Source organism: Falco biarmicus, chromosome 7 (assembly GCF_023638135.1).
Source record: "Falco biarmicus isolate bFalBia1 chromosome 7, bFalBia1.pri, whole genome shotgun sequence".
Taxonomy (NCBI): domain Eukaryota; kingdom Metazoa; phylum Chordata; class Aves; order Falconiformes; family Falconidae; genus Falco; species Falco biarmicus.
Window position 1 is genome coordinate 21,095,557 of NC_079294.1, and position 12,717 is coordinate 21,108,273.

Sequence of the window (12,717 nt, forward strand, 5' to 3'; positions counted from 1 at the left end):
TCTCCTCCAGCAGACACTGCTCCTCCTCACTCTCCATGGAACAGGAACGTGAGAATCATTCTAGAGGCCTGGCTTCAAGCCTCTAGTCATTATGGGATCAACCTTCCCTTCCAACACAAGCTCCAAAATCAGAAAGAATGAAAGGAGGGGGTGTGAGGAACAACCACTGCTTCTCTCCATTTTGTGTGTATGAGGAGAAGGGGGTGACAAAAATCTAACCAGAAACTGCTTGGTTGCTGCTGGTAAGGCTTCATCCCTGCAGAAAACGTTACTGCTGTTCAGCCCAGTAGAGTTCCCACTTAGAGCATTTTAACACAGAAGAATTCATTCTTCATTGAGAATGATTGGGTTATAATTGTATACGCAACTCTGCCATTTATAATCTCTCCTGCTTTGATAACTGCAGTTACGATGATCAGAAAGACAAGAAGTATCTGCCATTCCATTCAATTGTATCTAACGGGATGAAATACTGCAGAGCATATACCGAGGAGCACAGTTAAGGTGGCCTAAAGCCTGTATCTGTCACCTCAGGCCTCTACAGGCACAAATGCAGTTCCCTGTAGGCTTATTTCAGCTTTTCATATATCAAACATTAAATGCAAAAAAAAATTAAAAAATGCATGCAGTTTACTAAGAGGGGATCTTTCATTTCAAATGCTGCTCTACTCTCAGTATGTGTGGACAGAGAAGGGTGACAGTATTCTTCAAGGATGGGAATTTCTTTGATATCTTGAGACAGCTTTTTTCTCCAGAGATTACATGCAACACACTGTCCACTCAGTTCCTGCCTTCCATTTTTGTCATGGCTACACATGTGCTCCTTCAAAGCAAAGAGCTCTGAAATTCCTTGGATGCAATCCAGTTTGTACTGAAGTGGAAAATCTTTTCTCCTCTGCTATCAAGAGCTGCTTTAGGGAAAGGTCATCAGATCCTAAGTCATTAGTCATTGGCAGCTTTTATTTACAGACTGAATTGAGCTCTGTGCACCTTGTGCTAGTTTTCATACTCTGATTTTTAGGACAGTTTTTAAGTATTCCAACTTCCGTGATTTAAATACAACTCTAGCTTCAGTATTGGAGGGGTGGGGGTGGGGGTGTGACAACCAATAGATCTTAGGACACACAATCCTTTCAGATCTTTTCAGAATCTCCCAGAACACTGTTGAGTGAATAAATATAGTTAGCTCCATTTTACTGACAGAGATAAAACAGATGGTACATCTAGGCCATGCAGCAAAATGACTCTTTACAAGGGATCCAAGAGTCAGACTCACAGCCCTTGCACATGAGCTCTGTGAATCTTGGTGGAGCAGCTGAAAGAGTTCCTGACTCTTCCAATGGAAATAATTTCTGGCAAAGACACAGTGTGTTTATGCAAACTGCAGGAGGAAAAAGAGACAAGAACGGCCAGTTTGTCTGTGCATCAGCTGTCACAGCTCATCTAACCCGGCATTTTAGCAAAAATCCACCATAATCAATGATGTAAGTCTTTAACTGCAGGTTATTTAAAAATATGAAGAATATCAAGGCCAATCACAGCCCAATGTGTCAACAGTTCTAAAAGGCAGACTCTTATCTAGTGAGGACTGAAATGAGGTTTGAGAATAAGTAATCCACCAATAGATGGCAATAGTCCTTCATTAGCCGTCTAAAGGTGCATTAAAATCAACTAGCAGCAGCAGAGATTTTCAAGCATCAGGTCTGAGTGCCGGAGACAATACAGGGTCTACTCTCAGTACAGCTAAAGGGAATAACAAAGACCATGTTCCAGAGTCTGTAGCACAAGTATGGGCACACTGGACCCAGGATTCTCAGGATAGCTCGTGACACAATGTGCTTACACCAGGGTTTAAGAAAAGAAGCATGACAAAACTGAAAATACTGTGCTAGCTGAAGAATTCCCTATTCCCAAAGAACACCTTCTAGATCCTTAGGAGTCTTATGGGAAAGAGCAGGATGTCGCTCATGGCTTCTACTCTAAGGCATTCACAACATAAACTCCTGTGAAATCAGGATGCTCTTCCTTCCTTACCTCCAGAGAACACTTTCGTATTGCCACTGTTGAAAGCTAGGCAGAAGATATTAGAGTGATGCTCCCCTTTCAGCTGAACTGGTTTGACTCTTGAGTGGATGGCTTCTTCCATATGCCAAAGTAAGACCCGGCGGTCATCCCCTCCTGGAAGAAAGAAAGGAAGTGTGTATTACTGCCTCAGTGGTGTGTAAGTTGATGAGAAAAATTATTTAACCCCGCAGTTACTCATAGAACACTTTGCTGAACCCCTAATCAGCATAAAAAACTTATAACTTGCAAGGGTTTGGATATATAGACATGCATTCACATTAAGATGCCATGAAGTCAGATATTCAATTAATATTAATGAAAACAAGAGGAATCATCAGGAAAAGTTTGGATTAAACAGCTGCCATTCTGCCAGCACACAGTGACAACCTATAGTAACCTTGAGACTCAAAATTTTACTGGTATCTAAAATTCTGTGGCAAGCTGTAGATTAATTACATGCCAAATTAACATATGCATTTTGGCAAAAGGCTTCTACACCAACTCTTCATTCCCAGCATCGTTTGTGTTATTCATAAAACAGGAACTTTTTTCTCCTTTCACTAACAACTGTATCTTCTCTAGCAGTCTTCCCAAAGCCTTCATAGCATAGGTTGGCTACTGGACTGACATGTGGCCATAAAACAATTTTACTGAAGCATTCATAAGTCTCCAGTATGCACAGTTATGTCATGCTTCTACATCTGTAAAGGTTAAGACAGAAATTTCTGAGGTGAACTCCTGACAAAGAGAGTAACTGGGAAAAAGAAGTTCAACTCCTTCTTGCTTTACATCTTGTTGTACTACTTTGAATTGCTTGCCTAAGTGCAACTCTCAGTTCAGAGCTCTAAACACAAACATATTTAAGTGCCTCCTTCTTTGTCTAGTATAAAAGAACTATATATATATAAAAAATATAAATAAAAAAGACTCTGTTCATGCTTCAATTGCATTAAAGTATTATTAGGAAGTAAAAAAAAATCCAAGATGCTATTGTATTGGACAGCACTCTCAACATCAATTTCGGAAGGCTGCAAATATCTTCTTCAAGTCAGACTCAAAATATTTTTGTTACCTGTCTCTAATAAGAAATGAAGGAGAATAGCATCGCAAGTCAAAGGTGCCACTAGAAACCTGATGATTTCAGTTAAAACATTTTACTGCTTCTTTGCATAATCAAAAGCATAAACTTAATGCCTTCTGAGCTGCTATCTAGAAGGTAAAAGGCATGAAATAGAGACAAAAGGAAACTGAAATTAATTGGTCTGTGGTTTACTTCAAGAAGAGGTAAATGCATAAACAGAATTTATGACTCCCGTTAATCAGATTTCTTAAAACTTTTCACATCACATGATGATATTAAGAAGTTTTCCCATGGGACTGAGTTATGTCAAACATCCTTTAAGTTAAGTCTCCCAGCCTTTAAGTCTCCTAACAGATTTTATGACAATCACTTTGATAGACACTACAGCTGCATGTTATGCTTACCCATGCTCCATAAAATTAATTGCATATTCCTCCTCCTGATTTTGTATTTCACAGAGCAAACAAGAATACAAGCTAAAAAAGATTTGCCATGCACTTGGTAACTACTGGGAATAAGAGACAAATGTGATGGGTCCAGAAAAACTCACAGTAATTTATGGTCAACTAAACTGATGGGAGCTTAGATCCCCTTCTATCTAGAAATAGGAAAGTTGTAATTGCACCCTAGTGGTTGCAGATGGGGTAGTAATACAGAGACATAGAAATACACAACTACTGAAACGTACAACCACATTAGTCACGCTAAAACAAAGAAGTGATTGTCAAACTTAAAGTGGTTACTTTCCAAAACTACCAACAGCCAGGTCTTAATGTTTATCACTACCTGGCAGACGCTTTAGGCAACATTTAAGGCTGGTGAACACCAACATTGCTTCTCTCAGACTACATTTATTGTCTTTCACAAGCCTTCTGTAAAAGACATTTCAGGGTGAAACATAGTAACATACTGTTGTTAATTGTTACCAGAGCAAACCAATTCCCCAACCAACTGCAGTACTACACATCCTCCTACCTGACAGCACAACCATCTAGGTGTCTTACTTTAACAGCAAACTCATATACATTTCCACTACCCACCTAGTCCAGATATAAACAAAAATAAAGAAGATAACCAAAGACAACAAACATAACTGAGGTTTCCAGCACACTTACAGTACAGTAGGAGCAGGAAAAATTGCAACCTGTGTAGAAAAGTCTTTCACAGTGTTAAAAAGTTGTTAGTACCTTCTTTTTTTATAAGTTCCTATACCTTAGTGCCAGCTTCCTCTGCCTCCATCTTTGAAACAACTCTTCCTACTGAATCCAGATATCTCTCTCTTTCCAGACTAGATCTCTATGAGACTTTGGTACAAAGGGCCCCACTATTGTGTATCCAATGCTACATGTGGCGGCACAAAGTTTAGCAGCTTCTAAATGCTCCCCACACTCATGCAACACTGTCACTTCACCATCTATGTACTGTCTTGCACATACTTATTTTTGAGAATTTCTACAACCCTGTTTCATGCCTCAGGTATATTCCTCTCATACCCCACTGAGACAGAGAAGTTTAATAAAATTATAATGTTAACTGGCTGGAAAGCATTTTCCCTTCTAACTTCAATTCAGCTATTCCAAAAATACTTCTGACTTAAAGCCAGTTCTACCAGAAAGCAAAAGCCTTACCAATGTGTGCAGTCACAAAGGAGGATTTGTGGCAGTAAGACACTTTACAAGTGTCTACATCCTCATACGAAAGAGCAAGAAGTGTTGTTAAGTCACAGGCAAATATACCCAAGAAAGGCAAGTCTTATGTGACCAAAACCAGGAGAGGGCAAACCAGCAAATGCAGTCTCTGCTACCAAAACCTAAACCTAACTCACAGAAGTCAGAGGGAAGAACTGAGAGAGGTACACATGTATGGATAGGTATACAGGAAAACAGCAAAGAAAATGTGAACATACAGAGCTTTTACACTCTGTAGAAAGGAACCACGATTCATCAGACACAAAGTGCATGCACATTCTGCAATGTAAGTTACAAGTCTGAAAATTACAGGAAACTTCAGGTCTGTAGTACTCGTCCTGTACAGTTGATCCTGAATGAAGATTAATTAAGATGCTATCAATTTAGCACAGATTTATTGTGCATGTACACCAATTCCACATACATGCAAAGAAGCCACTCAACAGTTTTCAAAAAGCACTGGACCCACTGCACAAACTTGTTGCAACTCCACAATGCTCCCCAAAAGAGAGTAACTGTGTATGACAAGGGTATGTTCTTGACATGATACTGAGCACATACTAACAGCAATAGGTTTACTATACATCTGGGAAAACTGAATATATGGCCTCACATGAAAATACCTTAGCCACCAAAGCTCCACATTTGGATTTTCTAGAAACTTAAGTCCCACATAAAGTCTGGAATTTGTAATTTTTCAGTTCATGGTGTCAGAAGTAATAAATTTGACATCTACTAAGTTTCACTTCCATCTTATTTTGCTGATTCTGTTTAGAACTGCTTGACTGACAATTTGAAAAGTAAAAGTTTGTGTGACCCAGCTAAGAATCATACAATGCCATTCTACAGTTACTTTTCAAAAAGGAACCACATTTTAAACGGTTTAATTAGTCAAGTACTTCAGTGTTCATTATGGGTGAAAACTGCTTCTACATTCAAAATTAAAGTGAGAGAGGAAGACAAGTCAGGCCAAAGTAGGTGGTCAGAGAGGCTGAAAATTTTATGACCTTCCCATATAACTCCTGATGTAGAGAAAAGCAGTATTTCTTTTCCTTTTTTTTCTTTTACAAGCACACGTGAATAAAAAAATAACACACACACACGTTTCTTCCCTGCCCCAAGTCACTGGAATACTTTGTTAATGCTTTGGGCCTTCTGACTAATGTTGACGAGAGACACAGGCAGGATTAGGGAATTCTGCCCAGAAGATACATAACTGAGCATACCTAAAAGGAAAGCTTGCATTTCAACTCTTGGAATAGTTATCATGAAATAGGTTCTTATGCAGACAAATGCTTTGTGTTCACCCATGACAATCTTCTATCTCCTGAGAAGAATTAAAAGTGTCTTGTCTTCTTCACAGTTTGCCCACTTCAGAATGGGTTGCACATGCTGCATACCCCAAGACTGGAAGGGGGAAGGCTCCCCAAAAAAAGTTCTTTTGTTTTGTTTTGGCTTGGGGTTTTTTGTTTGTTTTTTAATACAGCACAGACAAAGGCTATAGGTAGAACATGCCTGTTCTAGATAACTGAACAGGTCCCAAATGACTCAGCATGGCATATATTTCAGCAAACAGTTCACTGCCTCTACAGTGCCTAAATGAAAGCATTCTAGTTTTGCCCTGCTTTTGGACTAGATATTCCCCAAAACACTTTCTGATCTAGTTACCTCCTAAACGGGTAATCACTAAATTTATACACAATTAAATTCTGGAAGAGGAGTCTACCTCACAGTAACAGTAGTGTACTTGTAGTCCAGGACTGTTCTTATTAGTCCTAAAACGGTTCTAAGGGGGCCAGAACATACCCTTGCCAAAAGCAAATCTAGTCTAAAAAGTATCTGCACAGCTCATGAAACACACTTGAGCTCGTGTGCTAACAGAAACACTTCAAAATCATACCAGTCAGGACTTAAAACCTGCAGTTTCAAAGTACATTAAATGAGCTGACTGTGGACAATGCTGAAGACCACTACTCCTCTTTGTCTCCCATACACCAGGTACAGTCACTGAAGAACCTACATGGCAAGCGGGCAACACTTCCAAATCATAACATAAAAGATTAATCTTAATGCTTTTATCTACTCAAGAAGTTACACAAATCACGAAGAGTGGGAGACTGGATGGTATTTCAAGAAGATGATCACTTAGTTGACCCTGGTCATGGGCAAAAGGCCAGACTGTGACAGAATTATTCCCAGTAGATGTGTGTCTCATTTGTTCTTAAAAACCACAGAGGTAGATTTCACACCCTCGTTAGGCAGCCTATTTCAGTGCTTCATTATCCTTGCCATTAGGCAGATTATCCTAATATCTACCCTGAGGGTGCAGTTTGACGTTGCATGTAATCCCACTCCCCCTTGCCATGTGCTCCTGCTGTTTTCCCTCCCACTGAATTCAGTGGTGATGCAGCCAGAGGGTGAGTAGGTTAAAGATGTTGACCTGACAGAAAATCAACTGTCAGATAAACAACCTCTCCCCTCCTGTTCCTTCCCCCTCTTTAGATGCTTCCATCATACCAACTTACAACTTTAAGCCATAAAAGTGCCATGTTACAAACAATGGAGAGGAGAAATAAGTGAATGAACCACAGGATGAAGGGGAAGTGTAAAATCAAACAGCATCCTAAAATCTTTCTTCCTATAATTTAACACCATTTCTTAGTCCTATTTCCAGTGGACAAAGAATTTACAACTTTATGTCATAATAATGTCATAATAAAAAAAACAATTTTATGCAGCTTGAGACTTGTGTCTCTACTCAGCTTTTCTTTCTGTAGACTAAATGGGCCTTTTTCTTTCAGCCTTTCATTTTTCTAGACCTCTGATCATTCTTTATACCCTCTTCTGAACTTTCTCTAGTTTGGCCACATCCTTCTTAAAGCACAGCGCCCAAAATTGAGCACAGCACTCCATCAACAGCATCAAATACAGCAGGATTACTTCACATGCTTTATCATGTCTGAAGGTATTTATGTTGTGATCTGCTATCACATTTGGATCCTCTTCTACATGGCTATGGTCTAGTCTCCACAGTGTATTTGTAGAGTTGACCACTTTTACTCACATGCTGTAGTTTGCACTTGTCCCTATCAAACCACATGACCTTTTTTCCCCGGGTAATGTCTCTTAATTAACTTTAAATTGAATTCCTATCCTCTGAAATTATTGCTGCCTTTCTTGGTATCACCTTTAAATTTCGTAATTTCTCAAGACATTAATGAAAACATTGCATAGTAACTGGATCGAATGTCTATCCTCACACAGAATTCTGCCTGATAAAAAGAGACTAAGATCAAGACTGCCCCTCTTCAAAACATATTTGATACAGAATCTCTTACTTCAGAAGTAACAATCTACACCTTTGCTAACGTCACCTCATTCCTCTGTTTTAGGATCATGCTCCTTCAGACTTACATGGTAACCAAATGGCATGAATTTCCAGTACTTTCTCGCATCCCTACAAATTTACAATCATAGAAGACCTATTAATTTTTGCATTATCTGGTGTGGGAAAGAGAAGCCAAGAGAAAAGAACATATGCATAAATTAAGCCTCAGATTACTGTACTTCCCAGAAGTTATCTTGAAAGTGCAGTTTAAAGTAGGAGAAAAAAAGTGGGTAGTTCTGATAAAGATACTCATGTTTGTAAGAGATAGTAGGCATGAAAAATGAGTCAGATAAACAAATAGGAAAACATCCACTAAACCTGAGGATGGCAGAAAGAAAGACTATTACACAGACTAAGTAAAGATTATTTTTAAGAAGTTAAATTGCCTGGCATATCTGAAGGAAGAAGTCAGTTGCATATCATTGCATGGTGAATTTAATTTCCATGCATGGACAGTCATGTGTTTCTCAAACTGTTAACAGAAAAATAGCACCACCTAGAATATAGAGTGTTGCAAAGACACATTTTGTCCAATGAGATCTTCCAACTCCATCCAAAGCAGCCAGTTCAACTAATTTCAGTCCACTTATTTCTTGTATGTTAAGCTTTCATCTTCCCTTGTGTCATTCTACAGATAGGTCTTTTCTACTTATCACATCTTCTCCTGAGTACCCATCTCCTCCTTTAATTTCTCTTAATTTTCTTTATTTCTTGTCCTTATGCCTGTCCCTTCTTCTAGCACTCCGGCCCCAAAACACTAGTGCCTCTCTCGCTTTCTCCCCCTCTCTAAAATGACACTGTTGAGTTCCACACAGGTACAGCAAAAGCCTACAGACTAGCCCTCAACCCAACCTGTAGACCTCAACTTTTTCACTTGAAAACGTGGCTAGGAACAAAATTAATTATGTAATCTCTAATACAAGATTTGAAGAAGATACCAGAAAGTTTCAAACATGTTTTCAAAAGTCCTGCTGAGGCTTATCTACACTGAAGTTCTTCCCAAAATCCTAACAGGAAAACTATCTGGAACTGTAATACAAACCCTGTTTAAGCAGTTTGAAATGTTTACTGAAACAGTAGTCATTAGTCTTACAGGCTTGCTTCTGGGAGATACATCAAAAAAAAAAAAAAAAAAAAAGTGACACATACCCAAGAAAAGCATTCCTGCCAATACTGATTAGAACAGCACTAATTTGGACACAGACAAGCATTTAAATGGCATCAGTATAGCCACGACAAATGCACTATACCAGCTGTATTTAAAACAGCTCTAACAAGGTCTAAGTTGTGAATAAGTCAATTAGCTGAAGCAGACTTCTCTAGGTTAAGAACATACATATTACTTAAGACTGAACAACTGAAAAGACGGCTTGCACTCTCCCTTTTCAGACACTCCAATATCCCTGTTAACTCTCTTAGCTGCTGTAAGACCAGATGGAAGCATCTAACATCTCATCCTTACCTTAGCACACTGGCTGTTTTGAGGGGCAAGAGAACCACATGCCATCTATTCTAAGGCTTTACCTGCATTTGTAAGTCTTCTGAAGCAACTCTACTAGAAAACTTCAGATTAGAAGCAGCTTATACCCTTCCTTTATCTTTCATCTGAGCTCTCCTAGTATTTTCTCCTGCTTTTGCTGCTTCTCAGAGTTTCAAGATTAAGCATGACCTTAAAAAAAGGAGTGGCTTGAGTGTTATTTTAATGAATACTGGGTTTATAATGGCATGAAATTTAACAGAGTATCCATAATTTTTTTGCCTTTTAATTTCTTATTCTTGACTGAAGACCAAAACACCTGCCTTTGTTGCTATGTCATATAAAGCATTCTAGATCCTATGGCCATGGAAAACCTAAAACTTTTTTACAAACTGTTACCATAATTAAAGCTCTTCATTTTCTCAGGGCATGGATAAGGTCAGACTTAAAGTAGTCTGTTCTTCAATATCCAAAATTTGTGCACTGCTAACACCTGTAACTTAAGCATCCCATTCCCACCTACCCCCACCTTTTTTTCATTGCTTCCTAGTAATTTCATGAAAATTTAGGAGGGTAGAACTCTAGTACCATTTATCTCCTACATATGGAGGAAAAGCTTACCCCCTCTAAACATTCTATAGCTTTATTGAGAAGCTAGGAAATTGAAAACTGGCAATAGCTTGAAAGCCTTCTTTTTACTTATTGCTTCTTTAGACACTACTCAATGGGAAATGTGCCTCCATTCTCTCACTGCACCTACTTTGACTCAGGCAGTTTGGACAAAATTAATTCTTAAAAGTCTCTTTCAGCCCCCAGCTTTTTTATGCTTCTGCCTAAAGAATGTCAACATCGGTAAGTGCATCGATGATACGACAAGACCTGAAGTGTCTCCTGAGATTTTCTTGAGTAAAAACAAAAAATACTGATGGTGTTTCCATCACTTATTATGGAAAATAAAAAAGCAACAATGGATGTGCTTGACCTGTCTAGCACTCTAAGTAGAAATACATAGCTCTGCTTTTGACTGGTGAAGCACCAGTGCAAACCAGCATGACAACTCTAGCACACCTGGGAACTTTACCATAGATGAATCAGCATTCCCTTCCAACACATACACATGCATATATGTACATGTAAGTATATACATATATACGTATAGTCACAAGACACATGGATGTCCATTTCAAAAGCTGTGTGTGCATATAGAGAAAAGAATCCCCAAGAGCAACACAAGATTCTTCACCGACCCTTCTTCCAGAAATCAGTGGACTTAACACTTGTAAGTTTCTTCAGCTAAGAAAGCTAAATTTCAGAAGATCTATCAGCTTCCACTCTAGGTTTTTAAGGTGATTTTATTCTGCCCTTGCATAAAGGTAACCAAACTGCTGTAATAACTTTTTACTGAAACCCCACATTATTTCTGGAGTAATTACTGACACCTTTGTGCAACAGAGCCCGCTTCTGCCCAAACACCACAGCAAGGCAATATGCAGCCGGCCCAGCCGTGACCCACCGCCTTCCCCAACAGTCCCTGTGGCTGTTTACAGCCCACCAGAGGGTGTCCAAGCAAAACAGAGACCCCCTCGCACCTCGGCTGAGAATCAGGCCGTTACCCTCTTGCAAGGGGAGAGACCCCTCTCAACAAAGCTGCCACGGAGCTCTGCAGTTCCCCCGAGGGCCGTCGCCCCACACGACAGGGAACGCGCCCTCCCTGCTGCGGCCCGTCTGCGGGGGAGGGAGCTGCCGGCAGCCCCAGCCCGCGGGACGGCAGAGGAAGGCAGGGGACGGCAGGCCGCTCCCTCCAGCTCGCTTCCCCCGAGGGCGTGGGGCGGCCACACGACGCCCCCCGCCCGCGGCCTGCACCGGACACCGCGCTCAGCGGCCTGGCCACCCCCGGGGCGGCGCGGCAGGCGCAGGGGCAGCCCCCCCGGACTGGCAGCCCGCTCCCCGCCGCCCCGAAGGGCTCTGCCCTCTCGCAGCGGGGCGCGGGGTCCGTCGGCTCGGCGGGAGAGCAGCGCCGCGGCCGCTCAAGGCCCCATGCCCCGGGGCGCCGCGCCGTGCCCCGCCGCGGGCGGGATAGGCCCTCGATTCCCCGGCCTGTCGCTAAGAGCCGCCCGAGGAGAGCGCGGCCTGCAGCGCCCGGCCAGGCCCCGGCCTGAAGTTGCGTCCTTTCCCCGCCACCCCTCCGAGCCCGGAGGCGGGGAAGGAAGAAGAGGCACCTGCGCCAAGCACTGCTGGAGGGGGGAGGCGAGCAAGCCGGCCGCCGAGCCCCGCAGCCCCTCCCCGGCTGGGGGGAAGGGGGTACACAGCCTTTCCCCGTCCTCGGTGTCGCAGCTGATGTCAAGCCCTCGCCTCCCTCCTACCTGACAGCATCCCCCCACCCCCCTGGCGGGCGAGCAACAGCGGGGAGTCGAACCCCAAAAACATCACCAAGGAAATAATCCACACACACACCCCCAAACGCACCCTGCAAGGGGAGGGAGGAGGAAAAACAAAACAAAACCCTACTCCCCTCCCTCAAAAGAAGACGGAGAACGGGGGTGATCCTAAAGTGACCAGTCCCTCAATTAAACCGATCCGGTTCCCCACCCGAAACCGAGCGCGACCACAGCCCCCCCGGCCAAACTCCGGCCCGCCGCCCGCCCGTCCCCCGGCAGCGCCCGCTGCGCCCGCCCGCCCCCCGGCGAGGCGGCCCGGGCACGGCGGTGACAAATGTCACCCACAATGCACGCGCGGGGCTGTGTCCCCTCTGTCGTCGTCCCCCCCCCAAAAAAATAAAATCCCCTCTTAAGGGGCAAAACACGCAAGCCATCAAATAAAGGGGCACCCCTAGCTTCCACCGCCAGCGCCCGGGAAACACTCTCGTAAAAACTTTGTCCAGGGCTCCCCCCCCAATAATAGAATTTAAAACCTGTCAACCATTTTAGATCTGTACTTGGGAAACATTATTCCCGGGCACCGGTGGGTTTGAGAAACGACTCCGAGCGCCGCCGCGGCTCCCCTCCCCCCGGGCCGCGGG

At 42.5% G+C, this 12,717-nt stretch overlaps 1 protein-coding gene across 4 annotated transcripts in view; it reads right to left on the reverse strand.

Annotated features, from left to right (window-relative positions):
- The window catches only part of DCAF5 (DDB1 and CUL4 associated factor 5), a 77,438-nt gene that overhangs the window by 64,282 nt on the left and 439 nt on the right, over positions 1-12,717 (reverse strand). Inside the window, exons 1-2 of one of the 4 annotated variants that reach the window (XM_056344831.1) lie at positions 9,746-11,314; positions 2,035-2,178 (exon numbers count right to left, since the gene is read on the reverse strand). In XM_056344831.1, the coding sequence (XP_056200806.1) occupies positions 2,035-2,146 (112 nt within the window). In that variant the 5' untranslated portion in view covers positions 2,147-2,178; positions 9,746-11,314. Of the gene's footprint in view, positions 1-2,034; positions 2,179-3,549; positions 9,312-9,683; positions 11,315-12,717 lie in introns of those variants that run through there. The other 3 variants (XM_056344830.1, XM_056344829.1, XM_056344828.1) reach the window with 3 other exon arrangements.